The sequence below is a fragment of the Saccopteryx leptura genome, chromosome 1 (genome assembly GCF_036850995.1).
Source record: "Saccopteryx leptura isolate mSacLep1 chromosome 1, mSacLep1_pri_phased_curated, whole genome shotgun sequence".
Taxonomy (NCBI): domain Eukaryota; kingdom Metazoa; phylum Chordata; class Mammalia; order Chiroptera; family Emballonuridae; genus Saccopteryx; species Saccopteryx leptura.
In genome coordinates this window covers 16,389,103-16,412,202 of record NC_089503.1, presented here as the reverse complement: position 1 = coordinate 16,412,202, position 23,100 = coordinate 16,389,103, and the positions used below count along the sequence as shown (strand labels likewise).

Sequence of the window (23,100 nt, the reverse complement as noted above, 5' to 3'; positions counted from 1 at the left end):
GGGCAAAAAAATACTGTCTTTTTTTTACTTTGTCTCATTTTGAAGTCTAGGTATAACTGAGACTTTGAATTCAGTACCTATTCATTTCTGCTGTTAGACAATAAAAGTCTAACTGAGCTACCTTTTTAATCAACCAAGAACTATGAAATTACCCAAACTCAAAAACTTTGGTATGCAAAGACACATGCAGCCCATTTTCATTGCAGCATTATTCACAGTGGCCAAGACATGGAAACAACCAGTATTCCTTGATAGAGGATTGGATAAAGAAGATGTGGTACATATATACAATGGAATACTACTCAGCCATAAGAAATGATGACATGTTGCCATTTATGACAATATGGATAGATCTTGAGAACATAATACTAAATGAAGTAAATCAGAAAAATCTAAGAACTATATGATTTCACACATAGGTCCGATATAAAATTGAAATTCATGAACATAGATAAAAGTGAATTGGTTACCAGGGGACACAGGAGGGGGGAAGTAAAGAGGGACAAATATATGGTGACAGAAAATGATTTGATTTTATCTGATGGGCACACAATACAATCAACAGTTGAAAAGCTATAGAAATGTTTACCTGAGACCTATGTACTCTTAGTGATCAATGTCACCCCTTTAAATTTAATTTCTAAATAAAAAAAGAAATATGAAATCATAGTGAAGCTTACTTGAAAATGGTCTATCTTTCTGCCAGCTTGCCACAATTTTATCTTGATACTTTATAGAAAAAATATAACATTAATTGAAATTTGAAAAGCACCTTTATTTTTAGTACAGTTAAAATGTCAAGTAGCGTAAAAGACTGATCCTTGTATTTTCGTTGTCAGAATCATGATTAATGTACCCAACTAACTTACAAACAAATTAAGGACAGAAAGAAATTAAGGTCAGAAATTTGCTCCAAAACATACAAAATAAGTGCTTAGGTTATTCACAGAAGCTGCTCAACCAACTTTAGCAATCGTCACCATAATCTTTATTTTTTACCAACCCTGTTTTATTCCATCTTTCTTGGGAACTACAACTAGATCTTTGAAAGACAAATTTGATTTTATAAACATATCATTGCTTGGGTATATTTATAAGATGAGCACTCTTAGGAAAACATGGCAAAACATCTATTTTTCAAAGGTCTTCATATACAGTGAGATCTAACCTGATATAAAGTCCTGAGACCATGAGACATGTTAGCATCACAATATTTGAATCACTGGGTGAGAAGTTTCCTGAATACAAATTTCTGAGCTCCTCCCCAGGAATCACAAATGTTGGGTAGAGATGGTTCTTTGGTCTCCAGCGCTGGGCTCCCCCACCGCCCCCTTGTGGTGGACCGGAACTGGACATGATCATCATTCGTGAGAGCTTTTGAAACAAGTCAGATCTCTGATCACTCTAACCAGCTACCCATTTATAACTGCAGAGATGTTTAAGGGTATTTATCACAGAATTGGGAATTGGGAATGGGTTAGCTCTTAGTGTTCAGAGACCTGCTCACTGGCCCCGTTAAATTTCCTTGCTGAGATAATAACTCACGGTTATGCTGGCCCTACTCGTAAATGATGGCATTTATGACACAGCTTGAAGTGAAATGAGGCTAAGGGAGACGTTTGATCCTCCTGTGATCATAGTTAGTGAATGACAGTAGCAGTGACCTTGGGCTTCTCTGCCAGGAACTGCAGTCCCCAGCATAGCTGTGCTCTGGTGACATCTCTGAAGGTTGAAATAGTGTCTGAGCAATCTCATTATCTTTCAGCTGACTCTTTTTCAATGTAAATCATTTAATTCTTAAAATTTAAGCAAGTAATGTCATTACCCTTTAGCAAATAAAAAAACAGAGAGGTAAAGCAACTTGCTTACATTTACAAGGCTAATTAAAGCTGGGGATAAGAAATAACACTTACTTGATCCAAAGCTCTTAACCTCTGACTTCAGTCATTTCCAAATCTCTTAGAATCTCATGATGTTCATGATGTGGATTCTCTTCTCTAATCCAGATTTGTGATTGTTGTTGTCTGTTTCCATGACGCATGCTTGTTCTTATGTCACCACATAGCCTATGGATCTTAGGCTACACGCCTCAACAACATGAGAGTAAATCAAGCACAAAAGAAAATGATGCGATTTTAAGAGAGGCAGTCAACATGAGATGTATGAGGTTGCTGCTGGCATAACCCCAGCATAATGTTCTATGGCAAGAATTTTTTTTTAATAAATGGAAGTTATATTTACATTCTAAATAATAAAAAATATAGTAAATGCCGAAACCAGTAACATAGTCACTCATTTTTATTATCAGGAATTATGTACTATGTATAATTGTGTGCACTATATTTTTGTAGGCTTGGCAGCATAGTAGGTGTGTTTATATCAGCAGCACCACAAACATGAGGAATGTGTAGCCCAACAATGTTGTATCAGCTACGATGCTACTAGGTCACAGGAGGTTTTCAGCTCTGTTACTATCTTGTGGGGCTACCCTTGTTCATGTGGCTCCTTGTTGACCATTGCTTTTCCTCTTTTACAATAAAATAAAACTTCCTTCTCGCTGTAGTGCTGGGTATAAAGTGTGTTCCAGAATATTGCTGTTGATCTGTTTCATATCCACAACCAGGGCAACTTTAGGACTTTTGTAGGCCTTGGGTACTTTTGTCCTTATGGGTCCTTTCCTCCATAAATAATATTAAAAATTGTATTTTATGACTACATTGGTATAAAGATGACTCTCATCCAGACTTGTATTTGGATTATATTTATTTATTTTTATTTGGAAAGTAATGAAAACATTTTATAGGTTCATAGGACTATGGTGGGCTCTAGGCACTGTGCTGAGATGGGTACGTCAGCCCTGCCTGTGCTATGTGGACTCCTGGAGAAAATGGACCCAGACAGGATAATTGACTGCCCTAAATTCTTTTTTTTTTTTAAAGATTTTATTTATTTATTTATTATAGAGAGGGGAGAGAGAGAGAGAGAGAGAGAGAGAGAGAGAGAGAGAAGGGGGGAGGAGCAGGAAGCATCAACTCCCATATGTGCCTTGACCAGGCAAGCCCAGGGTTTTGAACCGGCAACCTCAGCATTTCCAGGTTGACGCTTTATCCACTGCGCCACCACAGGTCAGGCGACTGTCCTAAATTTAATCAACTAAGAAAGGGGATAAATCTCTACAAAATATTACTAGTTTTTTTTTTTTTTTGCCTAAATCTCCAATTACAAGATTTATTCATTATCAGTATGCATTATTTGCTCCCAGAGCTTCTTCATGACATTTTTTACTTCTGAATTTCTGAGGGTGTAGATTAAAGGGTTCAACATAGGAGTTACTATGGCGCAAAACACAGTCATAGCTTTGTCCATGGGGAAAGAGGTTATGGGTCTTAGGTATAGGATTGTACAAGGCACAAAGAATAAGACGACAACAGTGACGTGAGAGGCACATGTAGAAAGGGCTTTGCGACGCCCTTTGGAGCTCTGAGTCCTCAGGGAGCACAGGATGATGACATAGGAAGCAACCAGCATGGAAAAAATGAGCAAGCACAGTAATCCACTGTTGGCAGTGATCACAGGCCCCAAAGTGCGAGTGTCTGTGCAGGCAAGCTCCAGGAGAGGTATTAGATCACACAAAAAGTGGTCAATGACATTGGGGCCACAGAACGGTAGCTGGACCATGAACAAAATCTGGATCCCTCCATGAAGAAACCCTAAGACTCCAGCCATTCCCACCAGGAAACCACACACAGATCGGCTCATGATGCTCATGTAGTGCAAGGGCTTGCAGATGGCTACATAGCGGTCATAGGCCATGGCAATTAACAAGGTGGTCTCCACTCCACCAAAGAAATGTTCAACGAAGAGCTGAGTCATGCAGCCATTGAAGGAGATGGTGTTCTTTTCAGATATCAAGTCAGAGATCAGCTTGGGTGCTATAGAAGAAGAGTAGAAACCGTCTGTAATGGATAAACAGGACAGAAAGAAGTACATGGGAGAACCCAGGGCCGGGCTGATGAAGATGGTGACCGAGATGAGCAGGTTACCTGTCAGTGTGATCAAATAGGCAATTAAAAGCACAACAACTAAGACTTCCTGTAGTTCTGGGTTCTGGGTCAGGCCCAGGAGGATGAATTCTGTTACATTGTTTGTCCTTTTCATCGATTCAGCTTGAGTTGTGAGCACGTGGTCCATCTGGAAAGATCACAGTGTTTCTGAGTGATGATAATTTAGATGCAGTACCAAAATAGTGCATCACCTCTTTGGACCTGGTCTCTGGGATTGCTGGAGCTATGCTTTTCACTCACCTCTCTCCTTTTGTTGATAGCTAGAAAGAAGAATGGAAGGAGGTTAATTTTTCTCTTTATTCATATTAATGAAATAGTGATAATACCTCACAAACACCACAATAAAAACAAGGGGTTATTATAAATGTTGACTTATGGTTGACTTCCAAACTTTCTTGGTAGCTCTAAAAGTTTCATAGATGGCTTTCTTTCACTTTTGGGGACAAATTTCATGAGTAACAATTATTTTGAAGTTACACTTATCTATTAACATGAATATTTGTAGGTATATGAACACAATATTCTTTTAAAAGGACCAGCATATCAGATACGGAAGTACCAAGCCTGGCTACATCTATAGCAAATGTGTTCTGTGAACTGATATTTCTTTCTACCAAATGAATGCACATGCGCACGCACACTGAACCAGAGCTGCCGATGAAGTTTTTCCCTTTAAAATGGCAAGGAACTACCTTTATAACAGCTCATTGAGCAGCATTCACTCAAGAGCCCTGATGGTTGTGTCTGGCTCAGCCGGACTCTTTCATGCTCACTCTTTCCATAGCTTTGAATGTGGACCTGTAAGTGGTCAATTTTCCTGACAAGTTTTCAGCATTTTTAAAATGATTTTTCTTGTGTAATTGGTCTTCCATTACACACAGAATAATGCTCTGAATTAGATATAGTATCCCAGTCACATTTTACAAATGGAATTAATGAAGTGAGTTTCCTATTGACAAGGCAGAAATGATAGGGTCACCTAAGATAATAGAGTTTTTTTCTTTTGGCATAAGTTTATTCAATGAAGATGAACTGGCAGTTTTCCTTGCTAACTGGTGGGAATATTGAGTATATACAAGAATGATCTGTACATGGATTTTCAAGAGTGAGTACATGCTGTTGCTACAAAAGATTATAGATATTTTATTGTTATTTCTCTTTCTCTTTCCCCCATCCCCTGCCAAAACACATAACCACATATTTTTCCTAAAAATTTTTTGAACACAAGTTAGCATCATAAACTCAAAGTTTCCATAAAGGAGAGGAAAGATATGTTTAGTTTTCAGGAACTCTCAACCTCTGAGTTATTCCTTCTCTGTTCATGACTCCTGTAGATGTTGACTATAGGGTTAAGCATTCTTAATAGATTTAAGTCCCAAATTCTAACTTTACTGCGGCAACGTGGAAGTCACAATGAATAGAAAGAATTTTAAATCATTAACACAGAAACCTACGCAATCAGTTTACTTAGTGAGACATAAATGTTAACCATCGTGTTGTAAAAGTGACTTTAGTAGTTCTCAAAGGTGTCTCATCTGGGAATATTACAGATAGTATTTTCTATGGATAGTTTCATGTCATTGTGCCCAAATTTATTTTTAGAGAAAAAGATTAACCTTCAATTCATACTCTAATTACAAAGACTATTTCAAAGAAAACAAAGTTAAGAGAATCTGCTTAAACTTTGGGGAAAAGATTTAGTTATCACTAACCTGGTTCTAGTTGATTGTGAGGTCCTCTGTTTTCACACTGAGCCCCTCATTGCTTCTTCCCCTCATGGCGTGTGCCCACATCTGTGAGCTAACCATTGGGAATCCCTGTCTCTCTAGACAAGTCTTCCAATCTTGTGTATTTTAGTTTATTTTGTTTCTCATTACCTGTCTGGATTTACCCAGAAAATGAAGTGTGTTAGTTAGGAACCTTTAGTAGCTCAAGGATTTAATTTCTACACACGTCTTGGCATTCTATGAGGTATAACTACATCTTCAAAAAATAGAGTTTTTTCAGATATTTATAACTAGAGTCAGTCTAAATTAAAAACAACGGTAACAGTGAAAAATTCTTTAAATCAGGAAAAGCTAGTCTATGGAGCTATAAAATGTTCAAGTGAATCTAATCCACTTGAGTGGATAAAATTTCCTCAATCAATTTTGCTAAAATTTTGTTTCCCAACAAGGCCACGAGAAATGTGGAAAGAATTATTTTTATTCCTGACTTAAGCCCTCCTTCTAACCCACAAAGCTTGGGGACAGTGTGTCCCATCCCATTCTATTCTTCAGCTGGTTGGGAGATGGCTCTGCTGCTGTCGTTTACTTAGAGGACCTTCTCTGTAAGTCTTCAGTGACTCTAGAGAAATGTTTATAAATAGACTTTAAAGCAGTACAGGACTTGATAATGCATGGACCTCTCAAGTCCTCGGAGGATTAGTAATTGGCTCTGTTGAAATATTTCCTGAGGTCTTTCATTGACTCCCACTTGGCATCCACAAACCTCACCAGAAGCTAGTTTTAGAAATGCCACATTAAGCTTTGGTTAGACATGTCTCTCTGGCTCAAGTTTAGGATGGAACTTGGGTACCAGCAGTTGGAAAGGTCGTTATAGGGCTTTAGCGCTCATTTTGACATTGGCGAAGCTGGCATAGGATAGGCAGTGTTGTTAGACATAGATCAGAATTCAGAGATTGGGTCTCTCTCAGAAAACATGACTGTTCTAAATGATATGGTTTCCCTAAGAATGGAAATGCTGGTCTCCTCAAGGTTATGTACCAGATTACCCTGGGAAATGGTGACATTTTTATTAGAGACTGTGAGAGGAGACTTAGATGGCAGGATTCCTAGCTACCAAAGATTGAGTAAAGTAAAAGTCATAGACATATCAATCTCCTTTGGGATGAGTACCTAATGACAGATTCTCAAGCTGTATTCAGGGGAATGTAACTGTTCCCTCTGTCTTGGAGAAATCCAGTAAAGTACTATGTTTACACGCAGTAGCTGTTGAGAAATCTCACTCAGCCAAACACTCATGTATGGAGACATCAGAGATAGAGAATGGAAACAACACAGAAAGGAGGTGCCACCACAGCTTCTCTTAGCTTCTGAGGTGACAAAGAGCCGGCTGCAGCCAGGCCCAGAGTCACCTTTATTTCTCATCAACTTTTACCTTTCAACCAAACTGGCACACTCCTCAAGTCCAGAACCAGAAACGGAAGCAATGCCTTGAGCTCTGTCCTCAACAGTTAACCATTTAGCTTCTGTTTGCCACCCACTCACTCCATCTGTCCCTCTTCCCCAGTATCTTGTTATGTGGTAAATAATACACAACATAAATTCACTATTTAAAACTATTTTTAAAGTGTCCACATTGATATGCAAACATCACCACCCACCATCTCCAGATGGTTTCATCTTTCCAAACTGAAATTCTGTATCCATGAAACAATGAACGGATCCCCTCACCTTATCTCACCAGCCCCTGGAAGCCATTATATTACTTTCTGCCTCTATGAGTTTGACAATTTTTAGATACTTCATATAAGTGGAATTATGTAGTATTTATTTTTCTTTCACTGGCTTATTTCATTTAGAATAATGACCTCAAGTTTCGTCCATGTCACAAATGGCAGGCTTTCCTTCTTTTTAAAGGTTGAATAATATTGTATGTCTGTATAAACCACATTAAAAAAAATCCATGTATATGTCAATGGACCATAGGTTGTTTCTACATCTTAGCTATTGTGCACAACGCTGAAATGAACACAGGAGTACAAATAATTCCTAGAGATCCTGATCTCAGTGTGTTTGGATAAATACCCAGGATTGGGATGACTGGATCATGTGGTAGTTTTCTTTTTCATTTCTTGGGGAATTATTGTTTTCCATAGTGGCTGTACCAGTTTGCGTTCCTATTAACAGTGCACCGAGTCCCTTTTTCTCTACATTCTCACCAACACTTGTCACCTCTTATCTTTTGATCATAGCCCTTTCCTTTTGCTGGAGATGGTTTATTATTATTTTTTAAAATTGACTTTATTGGGGTGACATTGGTTAATTAAGTGACATAGGTTTCAGGTTTACGATTCCAGCACACATCATCGGTGCACTGCACTGTGCATTCACCACCCCAAGTCCAGCATCCTTCCATCACATTCATCCCCTCTCACCCTCTGCACCTCCCGGCCCCCTTCCCCTCCTGTAATCACCATACTGTTGTCTGTGTCTATGAGCTTCCTTCGCTGTGCTTAATCCCTTCACCATTTTCACCCAGCCCCCATCCCCCTTCCCTTCTAACAGCTGACAGTCTGTGCTCTGTATCTATGAGTCTGTTTCTATTTTGTTAGTTTTGCTCACATTCATTCAAATTAGTGTTTTGGGTTTCTTTATATGTATTTCCAGAAGGGGAATTGCTGGGTCATAAGGAAGTTCCATTTTTAATTTTGTGGCCACTCCATACTGCTTTCCACAGTGGCCGCACCAATCTGCATTCCCACCAACAGTGTGTGAGGATTCTCTTTCCTCCACATCCTCGCCAGCACTTGTTGTTTGTGGATTTATTGATGATAGCTGTTCTGACAGGTGTGGGGTGATATCTCGTTGCCGTTTTAATTTGCATTTCTGTGATGATTAGTGATGTTGAATATCTTTTCATATGTGTATTTGCCTTCTGTGTTTCCTGTTTGGAGAAGTGTCTATTCAGGTCCTTAGCCCACTTCCTAATTGGATTGTTTGTTTCTTTTTGGTGTTGGGTTGTATAAGGTATGGAAGCAGCCCAAGTGCCCAGCAGTAGATGAGCAGATAAAAAAGCTGTGGTACATTTACACAGTGGAATACTACTTAGCCATAAAAAAGAATGAAATCTTACCTTTTGCAATAGCATGGATGGACCTGGAGATTTTTATGCTAAGTGAAACAGGACAAGTCAGAAAAAGACAAGTACCATATGATTTTACTTATATAAATATGTAGAATCTGATGAGCAAAGATTATAGACTTGTTAACAGACATGAAGTGATACATCATTGTGGTTTTTATTTGCATTTCCTTAATGATTTGTAACATTGAGCATCTTTTCATGTGCTTGCTGGTATTTGTATGTCTTCTTTGCAGCACCGTCCATTCAAATCCTTTGCCTGTTTTTCAGTTGGGCTATTTGAGCTGCTGAGTTGTGTAAGTTCTTGATACATTTTGGATATTAACCCCTGACCTGATATATGGTTTGCAAGTATTTTCTCCTATTCTGTAGGTTTTTTTACTCTGTTATTTCCTTTGTTGTACATAAATTTTCTATTCAAATTTGAATGCACATTTGTCTTTATTACTCAGCTATCCTCAACTCACTTCTTTGTACCAAATACGTTTTGTTCTTATTAGTTAAGGCACATATCCAAATCAATGGTGAAGTGGTATACAAGATGTCTGACAAAAATAGTGCTCCATAAATTATCTTATGCTTGAGAAATCATATGCAAGATTTCTCTCTGACTATACCTGCAAGAATTTTATATCCCTCTATGGCTTTAGGCAGAAAAAATAACTTATTTTGGAAAGAGCCCATATTACAATGTAAATGGTGCTACCTGGAATTGTGCAAAACAAAATCATTAATTTTGGAACGAAACCTGCCTTAATGAGTCTCTCATTTCTCAAAACCCATTCATATTTGGTTGATCTTTATCTTTTACAATAGTAAATCTACTTTGACTACTGTTGTTGGGATTAAAACTAAGAGTTTCAACAAAATACTTACCCATTAAGCCTTTTAATATAAATATTTTAATTACTTGGACTATTATATTATCTATGTCTGAAGTTTTATAGAGAATTGTTCTAAAGAATACATAAATCCAGAGGTTTTCCATACATGTGACATTTTTATCTTGATTAGCAATGTTCCTTTGATCAATAATTCATGCATGCCAAGAAGTGTCTAATTGTAAGAAACTTTATTAATATTAATATTTTATGAAAGAGAAACCATTGAAGATTTTAGAAAATGAGGAGAGAAAAATCAACTTAAACTTACATCATTATTATTATTATTATTGTTTTTTCTGAAGTGAGAAGCAGGGAGGCAGAGAGACAGACTCCCGCATGCACCCAACTGGGATCCACCCGGCATGCTCACCAGGTGTGATGCTCTGCCCATATGGGGCCTTGCTCTGTTGCAACTGGAGCCATTCTAGTGCCTGAGGCAGAGGCCATGGAGCTATCCTCAGCACCTGGGCCAACTTTGCTCCAATGGAGCCTTGGCTGCTGAGGGGAAGAGAGAGACAGAGAGAAAGTGGAGGGGGGAAGGGTGGAGAAGTAAATGGGTATGTCTCCTGTGTGCCCTGGCCAGGAATTGAACCTGGTACTTCCACATGCTGGGCCGATGCTCTACCGCTGAGCTAGCTAGCCAGGGCCTAAACTTACATTATTTTAACCTCAGTATCATTATCCTTCCTGTTGGTCACACTTGTTCTTAAAATATGACTAGATTTTGTTTTCATCCTCTCTATTCACATGAATTGCTACATGAGATTGCTGTTTGGCTCCAGAGCTTTCTTATGGCATTTTTCACCTCTGAGTTTCTGAGGGTGTAGATTAAAGGGTTTAACATGGGAGCTACCACAGTATAAAACACAGCCACCACTTTATCAATGGGGAAGGTGATCATGGGTCGAAGGTACACAAAGATACAAGGTACAAAGAATAAGACAACTACAATGACATGGGAGGCGCAGGTGGAGAGAGCCTTCCGCTGTCCTTCAGTGTTGCGAGTTCTTAGGGAGCAAAGGATGAGGACATAGGAGGTGATAAGAATAGAAAAAATGAGCATACACATCAGTCCACTGTTGGCAGCAACAAAGAGTCCAAAGATGTGAGTGTCAGAGCAGGAGAGTTGAAGCAGAGGGAAAAGGTCACAGATGAAATGGTCAATGACGTTGGGGCCACAGAAGGGCAAACCGACTATAAAAAGAACTTGAACCAGAGCATGAAGAAATCCCCCAGCCCAGGCCATGGCCACCAAGAGGCCACATATTTGCTTGTTCATTGTGATCATGTAGTGCAGAGGTTTGCAAATGGCCACGTAGCGGTCATAGGCCATCACTGTGAGCAAGATGATCTCAACTCCCCCAAAGAAATGTTCGGCAAAGAGCTGGGTCATGCACCCGCTGAAGGAGATCGTTTTATTTTCAGCGAGTAAGTCAAATATCATTTTGGGGGCCATAGTAGAAGAGCTGCAGCCATCTATGAAGGACAAGAAAGAAAGAAAGAAATACATGGGGGAGTCCAAGGCTCGGCTGCTGGTGATTGTCGCTACGATGAGAAGGTTGCCTACCACAGTGAGAAGGTAGATGACTGTAAACACAGCCAACAAGAGTTTCTGCACATCTGGGTTCTGGGTCAGGCCAAGCAGGATGAATTCTGTCACATTGTGTCTTCGCTCCATGAATCCACATTAGCATCTGGGTAATGGACTTATCTGTGAATGGCACAGGGATTGCAAGTGTAGCAGATAATTTTGATCAGGCAAATAATTTCTGTCACGGTTGTTTTTGTAAGGCTGATGGAAACCCCAAGCAGATAAACCCAGGACTAAGTTGGGCCATATTATTAGATACATTATAAAAACACAGCACTCTCTCTCTCCCTCTCCTGCTCCATTTTCTCCCTCCCCTCCCCTCTCCCCTTCCCCCCTCCTCTCTCTCCCTCTCCTCCCCCTCCCCTTTCCCCTTCTCCTCTTCCCTTACCTCTCCCCCTCCCTCCCCTTTTTCCCTCTCCCCTTCCCTCCCCTCTCCCCCTCTCTCCAGACACCTTCCTATAATTGTACATGGATGGATGTTCTCCCAACAATTGCCACAGTATTTTACCCGGTAGAAAAGCAGGAATAAAGAGAGGACCCTTAAAGGAGCAGAGGCTTGAACTCAAGAGTCTGTTTCCACCTGTCTCTTCTCTCATCTCCTGTGCTGATGAGACTACACTTCAGAGTTCATTAATATTACTATTTTTAATTCATTTCAGGGTGAATATAAAACAGCACGTGAATTCAACCTGAAGTAAGGGATGATGTGGTCACATAGCAGAAAAACAGAACTGAGTGAATGTCTGAGGTTCGGGTCGGATATACCTGGCAGTCACTGAGTGTGAGCGTATGCGATGCGTCACTTAGACACAGCTGTCCAAGGGGGTCATCAGACAGGGAGGAGGAAGAGGGTCCTGAGAGGATGAAGCCGATGACATATGCAATGCGAAGTCCCCCAGATTTATTTGAAACTTTAGAATTCTCTGTTTGGAGAACTTCTGTCCAGTTTTGTTTTCAGGGTCATGTTGCAAATCAAAATTCAATTTTACGAAGTTTGTAAAAAATTCTTAGATCTTTTTAAAAAACAGCTACTTTTAAGGTGGGGAGGAAACAGAAGCATCATCATTTGCTGGACACTGTGTTCTTTACAGTCAGACTACTTTTTCATCTCGTTTTTACTGGTCAGGGGCCATATGATGTTGTGTACAACTTAGTCTACTGTGCCTCAACTTTCTCCTATATAAAGTAGGAAAAATAATATAAAACATAAATATATTATAAAAATATACTATAGGAAAAAGTGGCATAGAGGAACAAAAGAATATCATCGCATAGGCCAAAGTTTTATCCATAAGGTAAAACAGAGCTTTCCACACACTTCAAATTCTGGATAAAAGAATAAAAACAAAACAAAAAAATCCCACATATCATTATTCTTAAATTTGAAACATTTGCTTGTTATAAAATTAAGAAGATAAATGAAGAGAAGGGATAAATGAATCAAGTATTCAACTCAAGAGGTTAGAAAAACAGCCAATTATATTCAGAAAAAAAATTCAGAAAAAAGGTTGCATGAAGACATAAAAGTAGAAAAATATTGGATTTGATAAATAAATTCAAAAGTTTTCAGTATTTTAAGAATACAAATAAAAATGATGAGTACAGATAAGCTCAAGAAGCAAGTATAATCAAATTGCCAAAAGGCATTATTGTAAAATAATACTTAAAAGGATATTATACATAGTTCATAAAATATTTTTCAATAATTGGATAGGCAATTTTCAAATAAAGTGTCTTTCCTCATGCCCATCATCAAAAAGAAAAAAAAAAAGAAATAAAGAGAAAAATAAAAAAATTTAAGTAGTATGTGGTAAAGCCTTCAAATCAAGCATAGATCTGTTCAAAAATAGAAAAAGAAGTAGACAGATATCTAATCTCTGGATGGGTAAGGAACGTTTAGGTGAATTGCAATGGTGTAAAACACAGGATGGTTTCGACTACATAAAAAATGGGTTTGACTACTTAAAAATATGGAACACACTGAAAAAATACTTGCAAAAAGTATAACAGGTCGCCATTATTATAGGAAATAGTTTTTACAAAGAAGGGTCTACTCACACTGTTATTAAAATAGGGAAAAATAATAAAAAGCTAATTATCAGAAAAAAATTATATACCTAAAAATTGCTCTATTTCATAAGTCATCAAAGAAATACAATTTAAAGACAGTGCCATAGTTTTGACTGGCATATTGTCCAAGATTTATGAAAGTTATATTATTCTAGTGCTGGTGAGTATGTATTGATCTAACATATTCTGAAAAGCAGTTTGAATATAATAAGGGCTTTATAACTGGTCATGTCCCTTGGTCTAGTACTCCTTATGCCTAGGAATCTATTATAGATTTTAAAAAGTGGACAAAAATTATGCTTAGAGGTTGTATTTCACAATATAGATATATTTATGATAGTGAAAAAGTGAAAATAATTCAAATGGCTACTTAAACAGAAACAATTAATGAATTATAGTTATGAAATATCAGTGGACATTGAAGTTATTTGCAAAAAGAATTTAATGGTGTGGAAAGATTCTTCCAATATACTGCTTTGTGGCAAATACAAGTTATAAAATTACTTATTTATTATTATCTAAATTGTCCAAAATGACATATATAAATAGAAAAGTCTTTGAGAAAAGTACTCTAAGGACTAATAGTGCTTATTTGAATTGTAGGTGAAGGGAAATTTTTGTGTTCTTTTAAAAATGTTCTAATCTATGTTTTCTAGGAAGAGAATACATTACCTTTATAATAAGTAAAATAAATTAATTATATACATTTTATTTTTTATCTTAGGTCAGGGTCCATATTAACCTGAGAGCTTTTTGCAGTAGCCTAGTATGCCAGTCATTATTCATAAAAATTCATGACAGTAGATGGACCATAGGGGAGGGAGGTTACGGGGCTGGGTGAAAAAGGTGAAGGGATTAAGCAACATAAAGCAAAACTCATAGACACAGATAACAGCCCAGAGGGGGAGGAAGATGGAGGAGGTAGAAGAGGGTGTGGGGTGATAAATGGTGATCGAAGGAGACGTGACTTGAGGTGGTGAACACACAGTACAATCTACAGATGATGTGTTATAGAATTGAACACCTGAAACCTATATATTTTTATTAACCAATACCACCCCAATAAATTAAAAAGAAAAAGAAAAAGAAAGAAATCACAGCTTGCACTTACCTCTCAGAATGCACTCGGGAAAGAAGTACCACATTCATTCAGTAACAGGCATCTTATTTGGAGCGTACTGTACTTTGCATGGAGGTAGCAATCGCTGACCCATGGCTAACGACTGCTCTGCAGGTTCATCCATTTTACTTTAAGTATAATATTTTTTTCCCTCAATGACTTGAGAACAATTGCTGACAGAGACTTCCTAAATAATGCCGAGTTCACGGGCAGGGTTTTGTATTGCGTTATAGGTCATACCATCCTGTGGGAGTGAGACACAGCATCCCAGCTCAGAAAATGGATTGTTTAGTCAGACAGCTTTCAAGATATAGGCTTCAAAAGAAAAAGATGGGGGAAAACCCTCACCATTGAAGGACGTTCTCTCCAAGCCACCTACTACTCATTGTCTAGTCTTATTTGGTGATCAGATGAAATATATGATAAAAGGCACTTGATTAAATATATGAAAAAAGGCACTTGATTTGAGATCTAACCTGATGTCAAGCCTTGAAAATAGCAGACTGTGTTCCAGCAGAAAAGTTAGGGATTGTACACAACATGAAATCAGCAACAAATGAAAGTTGCCTTGGAGTAGCAGGTCCCTGTCCTTTGCTCTTTTAAGCCTTTTACTTAGTAAAGCGTGCGCTCAGCCGGGAGAGAACTCCTGCATCCAGGAGTGTGGATCCAAATGGGTTGGAAACTCAAAACCAAACAGCTTCTGTGATCCGTGGTTGATTGTGCTTATGTGGTCTTCCTGGGGTTTCCTTATCAACATGGTCACATGTGGTTTCAGGGAAATATTTAAATGGATGTTACTCAGGTGCAAGGAGGTAAGGTGGCTCTTACCTCTCAGCTCCCAGAGGATTAGAATATGCAGCTTCAACCAAGAGGACAGCCAAATCAGTTCATCCCTTCTCTCTTGTGGCCACGGCATATGTGACCGGGGTGTGGTGGGGAGCCGGCTGGGCTGGCTGAGCCTCTCTCTATGACTGTGTTTAGGGAGTGACTCTAGAGTCTGGGACCTAAAACACAAAGTGTTCTGGTCATCACAGCATGGGTGCACGAGCCAGTCAGAGTCTATAAAAGTCTCAGTAACACCTGCCTCACAGAGTTACAGGGGAGATTGCACAAAATAACATGTGAAACTTCTTAAGTCAGTGCCAAACTGCTCCTCTACTGCTGATGCCCTGAGGATAGACACACACAGTCTAGAAACTGCTCTTCAGTAGTAAAAATCTGAACATAGCTGAAGAGTAGGAGTTTTGCTGGCTGTTCTATATCTACATATATCATCTTGGCCAAATTCCTGAGCCTCTTCATACCTGAATTAACACATCTATAAAAAGGGGGGTGGTAATAGTACCTGTCACAGGACTGCTGGGGGGGTTCCATGAGATAAATCAGAGAACGAGCCAGGCCTAGAGTCAAGGATCACTGTTTGTTGTCATTTTCTGTTATAGGGAATCAGAGCTCGTGATGTGACTGATTCATGTTTCTGGCAAGAACCGTCCCCGTTCGTGTATGGCTTATCTTCTTTATTTTTCAGTTGGTAGAATCCGGGCGAATACAGAACTTAGGAGAGAAGATAAACCAAGTTTTAAAGGGTTTTATACTGATTTATAAGTCATTATAATTCTGAAATCTTCTTATGAGTGTTTGATCTTTTTACTAAGAAATTCTGAATTTGAGAGTTCTTGAAAAGTTGTAAGGGATAAAAGGAATGTGGATACAACAAAAGCTAACAAATAACGAGCACTCTGTTTATGTCACTCTGCTAAGTGTGGTCTTTTATCTAATTCTCACACAATCCCTGTGAGGGAGGAATTAATAATTCTATTTTATGGTTAAGGAAATTAATGCTCACTGTGAGCATCCTTTGGCCAAGGTAAAAAAGCTAATATTTGGTGGACTTTGATTTATATACAAACTGATCTAGTTTCTAAGCCAGAGCTCTGACAATGATGCTATTGTGGTGTGCCAGACCCCAGTTCCATGATGTGTCTCCGGCACTGGGAGCGATGGAGGGGCTGTGTAGTATTTAGAGGCTTTGGTTCTACCACCACTGGGAGGCCGACCACATTCCCTCAGTCAGATTCCACGTGCAGCAGCAGTGACCGTATAGGAGAGCCATTTCGATGAGCCAAGAGGGAAATCATGAGGAAAATTAGAAAACACTTTGAAATCAATAAAAATTAAAGCACAACGTACCATAACCACTATGGGTTACATGTAAATCAGTGCTTAGTGGGAAATTTATAGGTATAAATACTTATGTCAATTAAAGATAAAATAGCTGAAATCAATAATCTAATCGTCCCTGCTAAGGTAGTGGGGGAAAAAAGAGCAAAGTAAAACCAAAGCAAAAGGAAGGAAGGAAGTGATAAAGAATGGAACAGAAATGTAAAAATTCGAGAAGAGGATATAGAACAGAAAAACTACAAAATCAAAAGTAGATTCTTTGAAAAGATCACCAAAGTGACAAAACTTTAACTAGATTCCATAAAAAAAGAAGTAGAAGACTCCAATTGCTAAATCAGGAATGAAAGTGGAACTATTACTACCAACCTTGCAGAAATGAAAAAGATTATGTAAGGGGATACTGTGAACAGTTGTATATCAACTGTTTATATCACATAGATGAAACAGACAAATTCTTAGTAACACACAAACTACTGAAACTGAGAATGAAATAGGTAATCTGAATATACTTATAACAAGTTGAGAGATTGAATTAATAATAAATAATAATAATAAAAAAAACTCTGACAAAGAAAAACCCAGGGCATGATGGCTTCCCTTTCAAGTGAATTTTTATCAAACTTTTAAGCGAAAATTAACACCAATCCTTCAGAAACTCTTCCAAAAAATAGAAGAGAAAAAGGAATACTCTCCAATGCATTATGTAAGGCCAATATATTACCCTGATATCAAAATTAGACAAGGATATCACAAGAAAACTATAATCAACCTCTCTTATGACTATAGACACAAAAATCGTCAATAAAATACCAGCAAACTGAATCCAGTAGCCTATAAAAAGAAATTATACACCAAGATCCAGTGGGGTTTATCCTAGGAATGCAAGGTTAGTTTGATATATAAAAACGAATCAATGTAATATACCACAGTAGTAGAATAAAGGACATAATGCTTGGTAATGATAGCTGCTATTATTACTATATTTCTGGGTGCTCTATCCACTGCCTAGCCATACATACACTTAAACATAACAGCTGCTTCATCTCTTATAACAACACCCTCTCCTAAGGTTGCAGAGTATTTGCTTTATTATGTGTTCTTTCTTTTCTCATGTGACTGTGGTCTCTTTTATTAAGTCAAGAACTTATATCTTTTTTACTTCAAGGAAGCACTTTATGGCTTCTCTTTGACATATATGAATTGCCAGCATCACTATTCTTGCACTTTGGGGCCATTATTAAGTAAAATAAAGATTACTGGTAACTGAGATAGCTACTAAGTGACTAATGGGTAAGGAGCATCTGCAGGGGTCCCCAAACTTTTTACACAGGGGGCCAGCTCACTGTCCCTCAGACCATTGGAGGGCCGCCACATACAGTGCTCCTCTCACTGACCACCAATGAAAGAGGTACCCCTTCCGGAAGTGCGGTGGGGGCCGGATAAATGGCCTCAGGGGGCTGCATGTGGCCCGCAAGCCGTAGTTTGGGGATGCCTGAATTCTAGAGCTTGGAGACACTGGGCAAGGGGATGATTTATGTTTCAGGCAGGACAGAGTGGGACAGTGGGAGACTTCATCAAGTTACTCAGAACAGCATGCAGTTTAAAATTTATGACTTGTTTATTTCTGGAATTTTCCATCTAGTATTTTTTGGGCTATCGTAGACTATGGGCAACTCAAACCTTGGAAAATGAGACCATGGATAAAGGGGAACTACTGTACTTGGAAATGCATATTCTGTGCATTTAGTGAAGTCACATCCAACTGGTATTTATCATCAACAAATTCAACTATATAACCTTGGGGCAAAAAGAAAGAGAAATGCAATTAATTTAAAGGGTATTCATAGTCTTCCTGTTATTCCAGTGAATGAATTTAATTATGACTCTGTAAATATGAGACAGACATTAAACTCATATCCTTCCTTTGATCATAGTTCCCACATAACTCTGAGTGTAAGCATCTCAGTATGTGGTTTATATTTTTCCCCTTTCTATTTATTTATTTATTTGAGAGGGAAAGAGAGTGGGAGAGGGAGAGTCAGGGTGAGAGCTGAGAACTTGTAGTTGCAGTACTTTTAGTTGTTCATTGATTGCTCTCATACGTGCCTTGACTTGGGCAAGGCTCCAGCCGAGCTAGTGACCTTGGGCTCAAGCCAGTGACCTTTGGGCTCAAGCCATAGACATGATCCCATGTTCAAGTTGGAGACCCCATGCTTAAGCCAGTGAGACTGCACCCAGCCAGATGAGCCATCACTCAAGCTGGTGACCTAGAGGTTTCAAACCTGGGACCTCCGTGTTCCAGGTCAATGCTCTATTCACTGTGCCACCACCGGTCAAGCTATTTATTGATTTTTAATTGAATTTGATGGGGTTACATTTGTCAATAAAATTATAGAGCTTTCAAATGTACAATTCTATAATACATCATCTGTCCATAAAAGAAGACTTGACTTGCTGTGGTGAACACATATTTTGCTTTTCAAATCTCTGTCCTGAGCATATTATGTATGAAGAAAATTTGGAGACATCTCTTTGGGTAGGTAAGGCTTCTTTTATTGAGTGTCCAGTGGAATTTCCAGACTCCCCCCCAAAAGTTAACAAGAAGGATAAAAATCAATCTTTTTAAAAATATTTTTATACCATATAAGTTGTCATTAGGATTTAGCCTTCAATTGGCCTCCAACTCTAGACATCCTTCTTCTTCTTTTTTTTTTTTTGTATTTTTCCAAAGCTGGAAACAGGGAGAGACAGTCAGACAGACTCCCGCATGCGCCCGACCGGGATCCACCCAGCACGCCCACCAGGGGTGACGCTCTGCCCACCAGGGGGCGATGCTCTGCCCCTCCGGGGCGTCACTCTGCCACGACCAGAGCCACTCTAGCGCCTGGGGCAGAGGCCAAGGAGCCATCCCCAGCGCCCGGGCCATCTTTGCTCCAATGGAGCCTTGGCTGCGGGAGGGGAAGAGAGAGACAGAGAGGAAGGAAGGGGTGGGGGTGGAGAAGCAAATGGGCGCTTCTCCTATGTGCCCTGGCCGGGAATCGAACCCGGGTTCCCCGCATGCCAGGCACCGCTGAGCCAATGGGCCAGGGCTCTAGACATCCTTCTTACTGAGAATAGATCAAGTTGAACGGTTCCTACCAACAGAGTCGGTACACATCAGGGGTTGAGAGACCGACTCCGTCTTCCAGCCTCCTCTGGTGACCTCAGCTGTTGAGGGAATTTCCTCAGGGATATGCAACTTGAATGACACGCCATATTGTTGTTTCCACAGTACTTAGGGTCCATCAGGTCCCAGCTCGTGATACCCAAGGGCTTGTAAGAGGGGTGCTTCATCACCTAATGGTCTAGACCACAGATAGAGACTCTCATTATGTAAGTTTAAATGCAGGGAAAAGAAGCAGTCAGTGAAGATAACGTTGTTCATAAAGGCATTCTTCCAAAGACCTGTTTCTAAGGCAGGATCTCTGAAAAACAGAGATAATTAATTCCCAGAGGGCCAAGCCTTAGATAGAAAGATAGGCCCTTTAACATTCTCAGTACTCTCTGTACACCCAAGAAGAAGCTGTTTGATTTTAAGGGTAGAACAAGAGGGGTTGGTTGTTAAGTGATAGGATTATTTGTGTCTCTTGTTCTATCATGTGGAGCTAGGTGCTGAAGATTAGAAGTTTCCTTTCGTACTGAAGGACTTTGGGTTTCAAATGCGACATCTCATTTTCTTTTCCCTTGACTTGAATTTTAAGGCATTGGAGCTTTGAAAAATGTTTATTTGAATCCATTTGAATGCATTTGTGCCATTTTCATATTTTCTTCTTCCAGTCAGTAGGGGCTTGAAAAATACCTATTACACAATATATTTGAACAGCTGAATATAATGGTTATTTCTTGTTCCTGAATACATTGGACATTCTCCTTAACTACAGAGGCAACCACCGTAAGTTAACCAGGATTGCTGATTTTTAATCCAGTTTTTGTTTCCATTTTCTACCATGCGGTTTATAATAAAAATCATTGAAGCTTCACTTTGTGATATTTGGTGGGGATCCCTTTGAGGTGTTTTAGGATATTTTGCAGACATATTTGTTATCCTCACTGTGTATGGCCATATCTGTATGATCAGGAATAGGTTTGCATTCTGTGGACCCCTGAGTCAACTTCTGGGCTTTGGAGAGTGAGACACTGCCCTAATGTAGCAGATAGGAGGAGCTGGGTGGGTCACAGTGTTTCCACCAGGCGGGGGCACAGGGTGTGACGGTTTGCATAGTCAGAGCCACTCATTTCCTTGAAATAACACTCTGACTTTGATAATTTACAGGGATGGAAGAGGGGGAAAACCCCACCTTGAACTGATAGGAGGAGATAGGAGAAGCCAATGAGAATAAAGGACAATTTGAAGTGAAGCTGCGACTCAGTGTGTGACATGCACTGTGGTCAAGGCAGGTTCGCATGGGACAGAGGAGGGCAACGTTTGTATTCTGTTTCTTGAAGGACACCTTCAGCTCTAAAACTGAGATCCTTAAGAAGAGTGCATTAAAACCCAGGCTCTGTGAGAACAGAACGTACCTTCCGCTGGGGCTGGGAATCTGTACTAAACTCCAGGAGCAGGGTTGCTCTTTAGTCCAGTTCCAGTCAAACTTTCCTGGATTTGTTCCAACCAGGTAAGACCTTATTTCTGCTACAGTAAGTTGTAGTCCCAACAATATAACTGAATTTCTACATCCTGGCACTTAGCCTTTTTTTAGAGAGTCAGGACAGGTATTGCTAAAGATAAGAGATGAAAGTTAATTCTCTTTTTCACCTTAGGGTGATTTTTCCTTGATCACAGCTTGTCTTATGACGACTTTGAAAAGGCAATGTGTGGTGGTGGGAAAAAAAAATGATGGTGCTGGGCATTAGAAAATTTGTGTTTTTTGTTGCGATCTGATGTTCATCAATTAGCTGTGTTTCCTTGGACTTTACTTCTCTGGGCCTCAGTTTCCTTATCTTTAAAGAGAGTATATTAGTTGATAAAATGTAAAGTTTTGAAGGATTTCTAATGCACAACAATTCTAGGGTCTTTTCCAGTGAACCCTTGGACTCATTAACATTTCGTAGGTTAGCAAATGCACTGCCATGGATGTCATAGGGGTCACAGGACCCACTTGTCCAAACTCTGGCATTGCTAATTCCTAGCAGTAAACTGGATCTATACTGGAAAAGTACTAATCTTATATATATTATATATCATAGTAAGATTACTTTAACATGAATCCAATATTCTAGATTCATACCTTTTAGCTTCTGAAGATATTTCAAATTTCCAGGTAATAGTAAATATTTATTTATTAAGAAGCAATACATTATGATGAGAAGAGTATGAGATGGATGACAGTAAGCCTGGATTCCAGCCCAAGCTTTGGCTCTGTGCTTCAGGGGCTATCTGCAAGTATTATCCAACCTCTCCTAAGAGCCGATGGCTTCATCTATAGAGCTAAGAGGCTTGGACAAGATTATCTCTAGTATGTCTATCTGTAATGCTCAATGGTTCTGTTTAATCGTCTCCTCCAGAGCTTCTGAAGGATCCCACAAATGCTAGAGGATCCCAAAAGAACTAGAGACAGACATCTTGGATTTGAATACAGGTTCACAATCCCCCCCACCCCTCCAATCCTTATGACTTTGGGCAAGTCATTTATGTTCTCCTAATCACAGTTTCCTTGTCTTTAATATATAATAGTGTACCAATCTCATAGCAGTATTGTGAAGATTAAGTGAAATAATGCATGTAAAGTACCTAGTGTATATAGCATCTAGCACATGTCAAACATTCCACAGAAATTAACTATCGTTATAGGAACCACATGGTACGAAAATATATCTCCGCATGCTGTTAAGAAGGACGAAAAGCAGAATTATAATACAAGATTGCATTTCAAAGTGTTTAAACATATGGAATTTTATAATTTTTATTTATTTATTTATTCATTTTAGAGGGGGGGAGAGAGAGAGAGAAGGGGGAGGAGCAGGAAGCATCAACTCCCGTATGTGCCTTGACCAGGCAAGCCAGGGTTTTGAACCGGCAACCTCAGTGTTTCCAGGTTGACGCCTTATCCACTGCGCCACCACAGGTCAGGCTCAAACATGTGGAATTTAAATGATCACAATACTTTCTCTGTTTGGAAGGAGCTTGTCTCTTCAGGGCCATGCCTCGTACTTGCAGTCCACGGGCCCTTTTATGAAAGACCAGGGTCATTCTGTTAGATCAACACTTTTCCTCATTTCTCATTTAAAAAAAATATGAGTATTAGAGAATTTGAGTGGCAATAGGTACACTATTGGTCTTTGACT

General features: G+C 39.2%; 2 protein-coding genes across 2 annotated transcripts; both read right to left on the bottom strand.

Annotated features, from left to right (window-relative positions):
* Nucleotides 1-3,228: 3,228 nt before the first annotated feature.
* Nucleotides 3,229-4,158, bottom strand: LOC136388690 (olfactory receptor 4C45-like). Its single transcript, XM_066360509.1, has one exon. It carries the CDS (start codon nucleotides 4,156-4,158, stop codon nucleotides 3,229-3,231), a length of 930 nt encoding a protein of 309 aa, XP_066216606.1.
* Nucleotides 4,159-10,119: 5,961 nt separating this feature from the next.
* On the bottom strand, nucleotides 10,120-14,851 carry LOC136388689 (olfactory receptor 4C5-like). Its single transcript, XM_066360507.1, has 2 exons — nucleotides 14,587-14,851; nucleotides 10,120-11,525 (listed from the first exon to the last, which is right to left on the bottom strand). Exon 2 carries the CDS (start codon nucleotides 11,490-11,492, stop codon nucleotides 10,554-10,556), a length of 939 nt encoding a protein of 312 aa, XP_066216604.1. The 5' UTR covers nucleotides 11,493-11,525; nucleotides 14,587-14,851; the 3' UTR covers nucleotides 10,120-10,553.
* Nucleotides 14,852-23,100: the final 8,249 nt, after the last annotated feature.